The following is a 14,054-nucleotide window of genomic DNA, read 5'->3' as shown; positions in this document are numbered from 1 at the left end:
CTTTTCAAACATTATGCAAATTGTTCTTTTTTCCTTTTTATTTATCGGGACTCAGCACATCAGGGTAACCTAACCCCGTATAATCTTGGAATATTAGAACCTCGGTGCTCCCGGCGCCGCATTGTTTTAGAGGCTCCAAATAAAGGCGGCGAGGGCCGGCTATCCGCGCCGAGACGAGGAAATTAGCTCCATGAGTGTCTCTTATCTCGCCGCCTCCACACTCCACCCGCCGCGCTCCCATTCTCCTCCAGTAATGAGTATCCACCCAATTTAGTCCCTTTTTCTCTCTGAGGGGGAATAAATCCTGCAGTATTGTTCTGATAAAGGGACCTGCCTTTTGCCTGCTGACCTTAATTGACAGGAAATTGTGTTTGTCCTCTCCTTGTGTGACGTTCAGTGTGATGACCTTTTGTCTTTCTTTCTTTTCTTTTTTTTTATCTCCCTCCAGCTGCCCCGAAGGGCCCCAAGATCTTTATGACCCCCAGCAGGGCCATAGTCGGGGACACAGTGCGCATCACTGTGCAAGGATTCCAGGTAGGACCTCGCGGGGTAAGTGTGGGGCAATACAGAACCAAAGTGAAACAATTCCATCTCATGTGGGATGGGAATAGACCATTGAAACGCATTTTGTCTCTCTTTTCGAATGTATTTGACTCTCTCTCTTATTGTTCTCTGTCACAATTATACCCCAGGCCAGTGATTCGCAACCAGGTGTGACATTATCACGAGAGCCTCGGGAAATTATCCAATTACACTGAAAGTCCATGTAAAGTGAAAATAAATGTCTTTTAAATTGGACAAAGCACAGAGTGGGCTGTTGTTAGCAACCATGCCACATTTGATTGATTAAAAAAAAGCCCAAAAATCAAGCTGCAAGATCATAAAAAAATCACGTCCGTTATTTAAATTTGCAAAATCAGTGGGCGTGTCCACTAAGCATATGAAACTGTACCTAGTGTACCTTGTACTACTATTTCTACTAGAATCTTTGTATGCCATATAGCTACATATTTGAGCTGTGAATTCATATCTGCATGCTTAAAAACGACGAGGCACTCTAAAGTGGCCATGCCAGTGCAAACTCAGGCCACACGCAGTCTGTTATGTCTGACTTTTTTTTGGGGGGGCGTGGTTTACACTCCTTGTTCTTCTGCCTTTCTCTGCGTGACATGCATGCACTCATGGCCAACAACGAGGCGCTCTAAAGCAGCCACGCCAGTGCAACCTGATTCCTGTTATGTCTGACTTTTTTGGAGCGTGGGGAGGGGGATTGCGGTCCTCGTTCTTCCATCTTTCTCTCCATGCATTTACTCATGGCAGACAACGTGACTCTCTGCAGCGACCACGCCAAATGGGCCCTGTTTTAAGCACGCCCATAAAATCAATAAAACTAAAATAGTGAAAAACAGTTTAATGCTATATATGCACAATTTAGTACTAAAGAGTTCTTAGATCATAGTTTGTGTTAGATTTACAGTTTACATTAATATAGGCAATTGTAAACCTGTTTGGGAATGAAGTTAAAGTACCACCGAATGTCACACCCAACTCAGTGGGGCGAAATTCGTTCTGCGCATTTGACCCATCCCCTGAGGGAGCGGTGAGCAGCAGCAGGGGCCGCGCTCGTGGATCATTTGGTGATCTAACCCCCAATTCCAACCCTTAATGCTGAATGTCAAGCAAGGCGGGAATGGGTCCCATTTTTATAGTCTTTGGTATGACCGGGCCCGGGATTGAACCCACAACCTCCTAGTCTCAGGGCAGACACAGACCACTACCACTTTGTAATTTTCAGCAGGGTGGTCCTTATCCCCCAGGATGAAGTCATTTGATGCTACTCGACTGCTAAAGGAGAGATAACATCAGCGATGGAAAAATGTTACTCCGTGAAACGACGTCTTTTAAAACACATTTTGTAAATCAATCACGTCCATGTTGCATGTTGACCAAAATGGCACAAACGGAGAAATGACTGCGCTTCCCCATACAGATCATTTTGCCCTTCTCAACAGTGAGATGAAACGATAAGCAAGCGAGCCCCACGTTGTGTTGTTGTTTCGGGGAATTTATTATGGACGACGACTCGGGAGTGCGGCTTTTTAGGCGCTGCTCCTTTTTCTTCCCCTCGTTGCGTTATGTATGAGATTCAATTTGACACTGCTGCTCGTTTATGCGGCGCAGAGCACAGATTTTCCTCCCAAGACATTATTTGTTGAGGTTGAGGACGTTTGTGAGTGTCGCGAGTCGGTTGCTCTCCTCAATTGATCTTCCATTTTTCAGCGATGGCCGCCACAAGGACATTATTTATTTCGAAGAACAGATCCTACCCAACATGTTTGAGGTAGCAGAGGTCCATAAGGTAGATAAGTTGTTGCGCTTACCAGGGGAAATGTTCCGCAGTTCTTCAAAGGGAAGAGCTCGGCCGCCGTTTATTTCAAAGGAGCAAAGAAATGTTTGAGGCAGTTGAGGTCAAATTGTGTCATGTTGAGTGACTGGAAAAACTATCTCTTGCTTAGTCAGCTGGCATTCATTGATTCTTTAAAATTCACAGACAAGACGGAAGAAAACTTTGGACTTTGAAGGAACACAGATTTCCTGCCCATAAGTTTCGATGGAGCCGAGGTCGAAAGCCAGACGTCGACGTTTTCCAACGTTCTTCAAGGAAAGAAGAGTACAGTGGTGCCTTGAGATACAAATTGAAGTTGTTCCGGGACCAAGCTTTTAACTCAGAACATTTGCCTCGCACACGAAATTGGACTGTTCCTTAAGTGTCAACATTAGGTGGGTTTCCATCCACCTATTTTTATTCAGATTAAAAAAATGTATAAAACTTGAATGGAGATGCTACAAAAGAGGAAAACGCATGGTGGCGTGGCGGCTGTCGTGACTCGCCGTTGGGGGCCAGTTCATATCGCCGTTACAAAGTGTTGCCCAAAAAAAAAAAAAAAAAAAAAAATAGCAATGATAATGACAAATCGGTAAAATTACCGAATGAACAATACTGAGCTCTCAAAAAAATAAAAAAACTGTTGCCACCAATATCAACTCAACGCCATCCTCAAATCATGTTGAATTGCTTACTAAGACGCTAAAAAAGAGGAACGAATTCATTCCTTATAACAGAGAGACACTCCCATATGACGTCATCTGATGGTGCAATCTCCTCTTCCTCTCAATATTGGCAAAAATAATAACGGTTAGTAACTGCTGCTTGTTGTGAAGTGAGACAATTAGTGTTTACTCCTCATAGCTCAAGTTTTTATCCGCAAAGCCAAATGACTTCTTGTATCCCAAAACTCAAGTCGCTTGTATCTCAAGGCACCACTGTAAGAATCGAGAAGAACCAAACCGGAACTTGGTCCAACCTCAAAGTGCGCACGCTCAGTCAAGAGCAGGCGCTTCGTTTAGAATGATTTGCCTCCTCTGCCAGTTGTAGTGAAATTCCTTCTGCTTCCTGGCATATGAACGGCGTGACCTTGTGGACAGAAAAATAAGATTGCTCAAATTCATTGCGCGCAAGACGTCTGAATCAGTGCAAATTGTTGCCCATCCATGTTTTAGCACGTACGAGTTGGCGTGTGTGTGTCACTGAAGTCTTGTACGTGTGACACACACATGAAAATCTGCTCGGTGCTGTTATTTTTAGAACTGGGCTTGTTTACTGGAGGGTTCAGTACGCAAGGGGAATAAACTGTTGTAAACTCAAGTGTCGATTATGAATGCATGTTGTTAACTCGCGGTTCATTCAGTGGGGGGTGGCGGGCTGTATTATTCATGCATCCTTTGCTCTTAATCTCTTTTCTGTGCAACAACCCCACCCAATCCTCCGATGTCTCGGGCGCCGGCGTAGAACGAGGTGTTCCCGGAGCCCCTCTTCACCTGGACCCGCGTGGGGGGGCGCCTCCTGGACGGCAGCACCGAGCGGGATGGCAAGGAGCTGATTCTGGAGCGGGTGCCGGCCGAGCTCAATGGCTCCATGTACCGCTGCACGGCCCAGAATCCTCTGGGCTCCACCGACACGCACACCCGCCTCATAGTCTTTGGTACGTTTGTCGTTAACCAACTCATTCAAACCCAAAACCGTATTTATACATTTTTTTTACGTTTTTTTTTTTTTATGCTAGAGCATACAGATGGCTTTAATACAGCTTCTGTCATGAAGAGGTTGCTTAAAGCAATGGTTGTTATTACAAAAAACGGCCAGCAGATGGCAGCAGAGTATAAGCGACTCGCTAGGGTCATGTTGCAACAAGCTCTTTTTGCCAGTGTTTTCACCAGATGTGAATAATGATGAACCTTAGCTATATTCTAATGCTAATTGCTGCAAAACAGAAACAGATAAAAATGTATTTTTTTTCTGATGAAAGAAGATACTCTAATCTTTCTTTTGGTAGGTTCCATGTTTTATAGCAATAGAACGCAATATTCTGTGGGTCTTGCAAAATCAGTCAACATCCAGTTAAACAGCCGGGAGCGAAGGGGGTTGCTTCAGTGAAAATTGCTGCGAGTGAATGATCAAGTTCAAGTCCAATCAATTGTTTAAAAAAAAATCAGCTGGAATGCTCTTTTAAGTACCCACAAAAAATGAGATCACTACAAAATATATCCCATGTACTGTAGCTACACTAACCGCAAAATTTACCTTCAAGATTTATATGACCACTTTTGGCGATGAATCATTAATGCGGCAACGAAATTGCGATTAATAAAAGATTGTGTCCCTAATTGGCTCAACAACGCTTTCTTTTTAAGACTGCACTTAGAGGGATGACTATCCTCTTAACGAGGGTTTGAGTCCATCAATGGCGAGCAATGTAGCGGCGCACTTGCAAAAGCCCCAACTGACGACGACCATAATGGAGTCGATGGAGTACGGGATGCCAGTTTACGCAGTTTGAAGGAGAGTAGAGTGTCAGGAATGGAGTTATTACGGCCAAATCCCAGTAGGGGGCATTTATGAATATTTTCAAGACGGGACTTTCATATGCATTTTGGTCTGGCTCGGACCTGGGTTGGTAAAAGGTAAATAGAATGCTTTTTGTATAGCGCTTTTATCTACACCATATGGTGCCCAAAGCGCTTCACAATGCCTCACATTTACCCATTCACGCACCACTGGTCGGCTGCTGCCATGCAGGGTGCTGCCAGGTCCACTGGGAGCAAATTGGGGTTCAGTGTCTCGGACAAGGATACTTTGAAAAAACCCACAACCTCACGGATGGGAGACGGCCACTCTACCACTGAGCCATGCCACCCGGATTGTCAGAGTTTCTTTTTTTTGTTTTTTGTTTTTTGTTTTCGTATTTAATGACCATGTGCGGACGATTACGTAGTCCAAATTTCATATCAATCGGATATAATCTCTTGGACAAGTTTGCTGGAATTATTGAAAAATTCCGTCAAATCTTTTTGGGCATGGCTTCTTGACTTTTTGTGGGTGTAATCATGATACACCTACCTACTAAATTTCATACAGCTAAATTTAGATGGCTTAAGTGGCTCGGTTCTTATAAATCCCCAAGACAAATGTGTCTTTGAAAAAGACCCATGGAAAAGACCCTAAAATGGTCGTTCAAATCAAAATGGCATACTTGCCATTTCTTTTAGGGCATGGCTTCTTGAGACATTTTTGTTTGTCTACTTGTGATAAGTATGCCTTCTAAGTTTCATAATGATAAAAATGAAACATACTTAAGTGGCTTGGTTTTCAAAAAAAATCCCCCAAGACTAAAATGGCTGCTTCAAACTCAACGTGTCTTTTCCGTATGACTTTTTGAGACATTTTTGTCGGTCAACTCACAACAGACATGACTACCAAATTGTATGCGGCTTAATGAAACACAAAAATTTGTATATTTACAAATGTGTTAGCTCTCAGACAAAAACTAGGTAGGTATCTCGACCAAATGTCATGTTGTAAACGAAACTGACATCAGTTGGGACAACAATTTTAGCAATTTTAGCACCAGCACTTTTGCGTTGTGCGCTTGACACCAATAAAATCAAGTTGTTATGCATTTTTATTTTTAATTACTATCAACTCTTGTTTAATCTGTAAAACCGTCAATTAAAGTGTCAAGCGTTATTAAAATATATATTTTTAGGCAGAACTGACAGGGAGGGCATTACCTTGAAAGTAATTTGGCAAGCAAGAACGCCGACGTCTACTTCACACCCGGCGCACCCTCAAGGCATCATCGGCCGCGAGTGCCGTACGGCCTCATCTGTCCTCTCCCCTCCGCCTTGCGGATCGCTACCACTCTCGCTTCGGGGAAGTAAATGGTGATTGACTGACCTTGGCGGCTCCCTCACGGCCTTGAGATGGAACACTCTGCACTGCTAACATGTCCGGTATACATCAACGGGAATAATTGCGTGTAATGACCACGGCAGGCGCCGGCGTCCCGATAATGCTCATCGTCATGCAGCATGTGAGGCGGCAGTAAAAGTGACCCAGCACGAGAGGTGGACACGACGAACCTCAGCTGTGTGCTCATGCCCATTTGCAACTGTGCTTTACTTACAGTCAATTCTATGGCCCATGACGTGAGGTACACGTGGACAAAATAGATCCAATACAGAAGCTGGTTCAAATATGCTTATTATAATTTGACCGTTCCATTATTGAAGTGGTCAAAGTAACCCTAAAATGGCGGCTTTCAACCAAAAATGGCAGACGTGGCTCTTTGAGACCATTCTGTGGGTCTACTCACAATCGAACAAATTGTCGTTGCTACATAGTACAAAAAAACGGCCAGCAGGTGGCAGCAGAGTATAAGAGATCGGCCAGAGCCATATTGCAACAAGCTCTTTTTTTTTTTTTTTACAGGTTTGTGTGAATAATGATGAAATTTAGCTATATTCTAATGCTAATTGCTACAAAATGGAATCAGATACAAATATACTTTTTTTCCTGGTGAAAGAAAAGACTCTCATCTTTCTTTTGGTAGGTTCCATGTTTTGATCGCAATAGAACACAATATTCTGTGGGCCTTGCAAAATCACAGCTAAATGAAACCGTCTTCAGGGACTCTATTTTGCCAAATCCATAGAACAAGTTCAGAACATTTGAATGACGTATCTGAACACCTCGATGAAGCTGAACATATTTTGGATTGGCTTTCCTGAGAAGTCAGAAAAGAGCCGCTGCATTTCTTGCGCTGTACCTCCATTTGACACCTCACTTCAGATGTGAGCGCTTAGCATCCAAAAATAGCCGGGGAGGCGTTTTTACCCACGGGGCACTCTTTCTCCTCACATCGCAATCACTTGGCATTGCGCTGATTATTAAAGTAAAAAAATATATACTAATTTGCTTCAATGCTTGAGCGTTGTGTTCCCCAACTCCAGTACCAGGCTATCGTCTTTCTCATTGGGGATGAGAACCGGAACACAGAAGTGTCAATAATAACCTTTTTTTTTTCTTTTTTTGTCTCCCTCAGAAAATCCAAGCATGATGAAAAACACGCAGAGCCAGAACAGTAAGTTTTCCAACCACGCAAATGACTAAGCTACGAGTGGGCGAGTGTGATTAAAAAGGCAACACTGAGCTCCCAATGTATGACTTTGACACGCTAGCAAAAGGTTTGCACCACGAGTACTACTGGTGACATTGTAAAATGATACTAGCTAACATCTCGAAGTCCACTTATAGTACTAGTAGTGCACAGATTTCAACTAGTTTTGCTTTACTAGTAATATGTAGTTGTTCTACTTGTATGCCAAAATTGTTCTACTAATGGGCCGAATTGCCTTACGAGTGTGGACAAAGACTTCAATCGCTATTTGCACCCTTTGCCCTTCTCTCCGATTGCAATCGTTTGTTTCACCGTAACCACTATGTCGCCTCCTCCAACGCGCCTCTATTTTTAAATTGAGCTCGCGCTGTGAGAGACGCTGGTGACGATTTTTGGATAGGGCCTTGCTGTGCGTGGTCAGCACAAATTATCCTCTGCAGCCCAAAGGACCAAATCCTGGATCAACATCCGGGATTTGGCGTCTTTTGCAAGGTGCGAATTACATCGTCGACAGCCAATCAAAATCCAGACATTGGATTCGTAAAGAGTTGTTTAGTGAGAGTGCCGCTATGCCTCTCTGCCAGTAGGGGGCACCATCGATTCTCTTCAGGGGCGTGATCGTCACACAAGGTCAAGCACTGAATTTGAGTTATTAGTTGTCAGATTTCAGTCTCAACAATGACAAAAACACTAATTATCCATAATTTTTTTGTAGCCCATCTGTCGAGTATATGTGGTTCCAATTTGGTACCAGTCAGACAATCTGTAGGAGTTTACTTTTGAAAGTGTGTGTGGGTGTGTGTGTGTGTGTGGGGGGGGGGGGTGTTCAATGAGTCGTCAAACTTTTTTGACATTTAAAGTCGCAATCAGTTAAAATCCAGAGAACATGTTTGTCTTTCTTTAAAGACGAACAGCGAATTGTCCCGAATGACTCTAAAGCCCTTTTCACACTGCACTTGCTCAGTATGAAAGATTCACACAGCAATACAAAAATGACCGGTTTCCAGTGTGCCCATATTTGGAAGTACTGATGTGGAAGTCTACCAGAAAGTAAAACAACTGAGATGATTTTGCCACTGGTTCGACTACACGTAGACAAGATCTCTTGTTTTTGCAAAAGAAACCCTGACTTTTGCCGCCCCATGCCGCCCAGCAACGCTCCATTCTGTGGCCCTCACCACAAACTGAATAATAACAATGGCACTGCGCTCTGCTCAATGCAGTGTGAAAAGGAATAAATTGCTGACCTCCTGTGTCTTTTCAGAAGTTGTTTTTGAGACTTTCTGGTGGGCCTACTTAATAAATATGCTTTGGGGAATTAGCCTCATGGGCTGAATTTTTATCAATTTGAAAGCTATCAGACAAAATCTGTGGGACTTCCTTTTTGAAGCGTACCTGAAGTTAATGGCAGACTTTTTTTGTGGGTCAACTCCATGCTTACCAAATTTCATGCTTCTACTGTAAGTAAAACTCACCTGTGGGCGTCGATTTTTACAAAATCCCTTTGAGAAATGTGTCCTTGAAGACCCCTAAAAGGTACCCTTAAAACCAAAATGGAAGACTCCCTTTGTCTTTTCAGGCATGGGTGGCTTCTTGAGACATTTTTTTGTGGGTCTTGTCATGATAGACATGTCTGAAAATGTCATGCTGCTACGTGAAACTGGCTTCAGGCGCAGAATTTCCCAAACATTCCAGCGAGGACTTTGGATGATGTGTGAGCACAAACGAGTTGGATTAATTTTCAGCTCCTAACCATGTTGGTGTCAGTAAACAAAAGGACGTCCAAGCTCCCACTATTTGGCAGGAATATGTGACGCCACATTTTTCTTGGAAAAAAAATATTTTCTTTCAAACTTCTTGAGTGAGGCCCAGTTTTCACGGGGCTGCACCTCCTTCCTTGATGCAAATCCCCACATGGCATCCTCCTCATCTGGCATGGTATTCACACCTTCATCCACTTTTTTATGTTTGTGTGCCATACAACATTGAACAACAACAACAGGTTGTTCGCAGTGACTCTTCCAAAAGCGCGTTGATCCAACCGCGAGCGCGTCCTCTGCGGTCCACTTGCAGGCGACTGGCGTACACACGCGAGTCGTGCGGCCATCTGTTGCTTTTCACACTTTGGCTCGGACCGCGTTGAGGCTCCGCCAGGCTGCTTTCGCACACTTGTGGGAGTGGTCTCGATCTGCCAGTGTGCGCTTTGCAACACACCAAAAGACACTCTCATTTCAACGGAGAAAAATCACAAAGTGAGCAGTCAAGTCTCAACGTAGATTTCTTCCCCTGGTAAACTTTTATTATCATTATAATTATAATAATCAGCATCATCAAAATCAGCATCATCATCGTAATTAATAATAATAATAATAACAATCACCAGCAATAATAATAATAATCATCATCATAATTAATATTGATAATATTAATCATCATCATCATCATCATTAAGAATAATATTAATCATCATCATCATAATTAATAATAATATCATAATTATAATAATACAATTATGAATAAGAATAATATTGTGATTAATAATACAAATAATAATATGAATAATAATAAGAAGAAGAATATGAATAATGATAATAATAATTTATTATCATTGTATCATCATCATCATAATTACTAATGATAATATTATTCATCATGTTCATCATCATCATCATTAATAATAATAATAATCATCATCAAAATCCTCCTCGTCATAATTAATAATGATAATTATCATCATCATCAATAATAATAATAATAATAATAATAATATGAATAATAATAAAAGTAATTTATTATTATCATCATATTATATAATCATCATCATAATAATTAATAATAATAATTTCATCATAATTATAATCTAATTATTATGAATAATAATATTGTGAATAATAATAATTATATTATGAATAATAATAATCATAATAATAGGCTATTGGGCACAGCTAAATAGATAAATAAATTCCTACACAACAAATATTCATATCTTGGTGATCATTTCAAGGGACTGTCGTGAAAATTATGTTGCCAGTCCTGAAGAGACGAGCCGGCGTGAGTCCTAACACAGCAAGCATCGTTTTTAATGGAAACTGCAGATAAGAGCCGTTCCCCGAACGGGCACGTACGGCGGTGACCTCACGGGCCTTGTTGTACACCAGTTGTGAGGTGTGTGTGTGTGCGTATGGCCAGATTCTGTCCTTGCTGTGACACACCTGCTCCCGCGCTCATCCTGGCATTTAAATATTCAAATCTGTTATCCCCAAGCCACAGCTCGAGGGGCAGCAAAAGCAATGAAGAGCAAATAAAGGACAGAGAGTGGCTGTAGATGACAACAATTTTAAAACGATATAATTAATGTCAGGCAGCACGTGGACCAATTGGTGAGCACGCCCGACTGACTCACAGTTCTGAGGTTCAGGGTTCGAGTTTGCCACCCTGTATGATTACCTGGTATTCTCCAGGTACTCCAGCTTCCTCTCACATTCCAAAAACATGCATTTGTTTTATGGAAGATCATATACATATTTAAAAAAATATATATTGTATTTGACTGTTTTCTTGACATTCAATTTAAAAGTATTTACTTATATTTGTGAAAGAACTGGCTTATTGTACTTAAAGTACAGAAAAACAGGTGAATCTGTGAAAAGGGAATTTGAAAAATGTGAGGGATTACTGTACAATTAAAGTCACTTTTCTCTAACATCGCATGTCCGCTTTAAGGTAAGCGTCGGCGTCTGTTCTCTTCTCCCCGATTTGTGTCACGCCGTCGACTGGGCTCGCCATCTGCTCGCCAAAGCTGCTCCCGCGATGCACCGCGACAAACGCGGCCGTCACACATGTGCAAAAAGGATTATGCGGCGATTACACATCGGGCCCATTAAAATGAATTTGCCACTTCATCGGGTACTCCTCTCATTAAATGGCGGCGTGCAGCTCATACTGTATGTGCGAGAGGTTACCCTTTCATTTACATTGTTAATGTGCAGTGTATAACAGAGGCTGATTTTAACCAATGCTAATGATGCGTAACCGTTGCTTTCTATGTGGAAGCAGTTTATTGGGCTCGCTTGCAGGAGACGTTTTAGTGTGCCGCGGTTGCGCAATAGTGGCAGGTAAGAAGAAATGACGAGGCAAGTTGTAATGCGGCCAGAGGCGGAGTTTGCCATTAGGCAAGGCAGGAAATTGCTTCCCGCAGGGCCAACACATTTGACACAAACCGCATATCCTTCACATTAGCAGTGCGGCAATGACAATTGACAGTCGAAAAATTCCCTGAGTTGGGTGCGAGGGGGGGACGGGGGGGTTCTATTAAAAAAATAAACAACAACCATGTATATAGTAAGGCGGGTTTTTTTTTTTCAAAATGACCATGTATATTAAAGCATTTTTAAAAAGATGCTAGATTTATTAGTAAAGCATCTTTAAAAAGAATGACCATTTGTTTTTTAAGCGACCAATCATCCATCCATCCATATAAAAAATAAAAAAAAATGTGTATTGTAAGGCGTTTTTTTAATGACCATGAAACGGCATTTCTAAAAAGATGCGAGATCTCGTCAGGCATCTTTAAAAAAAAAAATATATAATAATTTAAATTACGTTTTTTGTTTTTTTTAAGCTGACCATGTATAATAAGGTGTTTTTGTTTTTTAAATGACCATGTAATGGCATTTTTAAAAAGATGCGAGATTTAGTAAGGCTTTTTTTTTTTTGGATGATCATGTATAGTATGGCATTTAAAAAAAAAAAAAAGCACGATTTTGTAAGGCATCTTTAAAAAAAATTATAAAAATAAGACCCTCTATATATAGTAAGGCGTTTTTTTAAGCAACCAATCAATTAAAAACAAAAACCAACCATGTATACAGTAAGGCGTTTGTGCGCGTGAGTGTGCGTGTGTGTGTTCAATTTTAAAATGCCGTTTTATGTATACTACGAATGGCCACCGGGGGCGTCTAAACCTTTCTTGCTTGGGAATGTTGCTACGCCGCTGAATGCGGCACTTGATACTCGCAAACTTTGATATTGGATTGCGTGTTTGTCTGCTGTTTGCAGCCGGAGCCTCGCACATGAACGCTGTGGGCGGCCTCACGTGGATGGTCCTCGTCCTCACAGTGACCGTGGGACTGACGTGAAAACTCGTACGCTCGCACTCGCACGCACATACTTGCCCTTCTCACGCAACACACACACACACACACACACACACACAAACATAAAAAAACAACAACAACAACAAATCATCAGCTCACTTTCCACAACCTTGCGAGTGCTCTCCACAGAACATCTGTCGAGGCCACGGTGCTGCCACCAGATGGCGCTCCCTCCCATTTTTTGTAACAAAAATAATAATTACGCTATCTAAAGAACGTGACGAACACGACAACCTCCTTCCTTATTTCCCTCCCAAGTTACTTCTTTTGTTTGTTTCTTGTTCCACGTCTGCCTGTTGACAAATAAAATTAGTTCAAACTGGAAAGAGAGCTTTTGGATTTGATTTGATTTTTTTTTCATCAAAGTGTCATTGCGTTTTCCACGCAAATTTGAAAAGTTGCTAAAAAAAAAGGGGGGGGGGGGCCGCCGCACCCATCTGCTCCATGTCCCGGAATGCACCGGATCAGCACCACAAGGGGGCGGGGTTGTCAATGGCGTGGGCGGGGGCAATGCAGACGTTGAAACAGAACAATCTATATACTATCCAAGTATCTGTTTTTGTTTTCTTTATTTTTTTGTTTCTCTTTTTGATGGCTCAGAATGTACAAAAAGAATTTAAATGCATTGGGGGGGAAGGAACAAAAAAGAAATCTGCTGTTTTTGAGTGTATTTTGTGTACATGAGTGTAAATAATGCAGATAATTAAAGAGGTTTTATGGGGCGTTGTTGAGGAACGGTTGCAGTTGTTTGTACTTCATCCAATCCGAGCCAAACGTTCGCTGACAACAAAAACAGCCTGTTCTGTATCAATAGATTTTTATTTTATTTTTTTTGAATATCTATACCAGGATGACAGGAAGTGTTCTCACATATGTCCAATGTTTTCAGGATTGTGATATGCATGTGAGTTCGATTTTTTTTCTCTCTCTCCTTTATTTAACTTTATTTTTTGCAGCACTGCTGCAGCAGTTCGTTGCAGCGACGTATGTTTCCTTGTGTCATGCTATCTTAAGTGACCTACATTGTGTGTGCGTGTGCGCGCGTGCGTGTGTGTGTATACGTAACGCTCTCGCTCTCTTTCTCACTCTCTCACACGGATGTTTGCCGGGATTAGTCGCGTCACGCTAGCTGCCAGCCCGAGCCCGCCCCCAACCCCCTTATACCCCCCCCTCCCACCCAATGCCAGACTGATAAAACAGGGTTGTTTGCATTTGTTTCATTTCACCTGTATTAAAAGTGGAGAGATGATCAAACTGACACGCCTTGACTTTGCTTATGACATGAGTTGCTTATGTATAAACAGAAAACCCCCAAAAAACGCATTGTCCATGACTGAAATGCTCATTTTAGTTGACGCTGTCTGGGCAACAAATGTATTTA

The 14,054-nt window shown here is 41.9% G+C and overlaps 1 protein-coding gene across 5 annotated transcripts in view; it reads left to right on the top strand.

Moving 5' to 3' along the window:
• igsf21a (immunoglobin superfamily, member 21a) overlaps positions 1-12,999 on the top strand; it is a 170,162-nt gene extending 157,163 nt beyond the window's left edge. For 4 of the 5 annotated variants that reach the window (XM_086086562.1, XM_086086566.1, XM_086086565.1 and 1 more), the window contains 4 exons: positions 449-549; positions 3,851-4,043; positions 7,443-7,481; positions 12,576-12,999. In XM_086086562.1, coding sequence (XP_085942688.1) covers positions 449-549; positions 3,851-4,043; positions 7,443-7,481; positions 12,576-12,655 — 413 coding nt within the window. In that variant the 3' untranslated portion in view covers positions 12,656-12,999. The remainder of the gene's footprint in view (positions 1-448; positions 550-3,850; positions 4,044-7,442; positions 7,482-12,575) is intronic. The other variant, XM_086086563.1, reaches the window with a different exon arrangement.
• The last annotated feature ends 1,055 nt before the right edge of the window (positions 13,000-14,054 follow it).

This window comes from Leptonotus elevatus, chromosome 10 (genome assembly GCF_054856555.1).
Source record: "Leptonotus elevatus isolate MCC_2025b chromosome 10, RoL_Lele_1.0, whole genome shotgun sequence".
In the NCBI taxonomy this organism is placed as follows: domain Eukaryota; kingdom Metazoa; phylum Chordata; class Actinopteri; order Syngnathiformes; family Syngnathidae; genus Leptonotus; species Leptonotus elevatus.
Note: the sequence above shows the minus strand (reverse complement) of the source record. Positions and strands in the feature narration are given on the sequence as shown.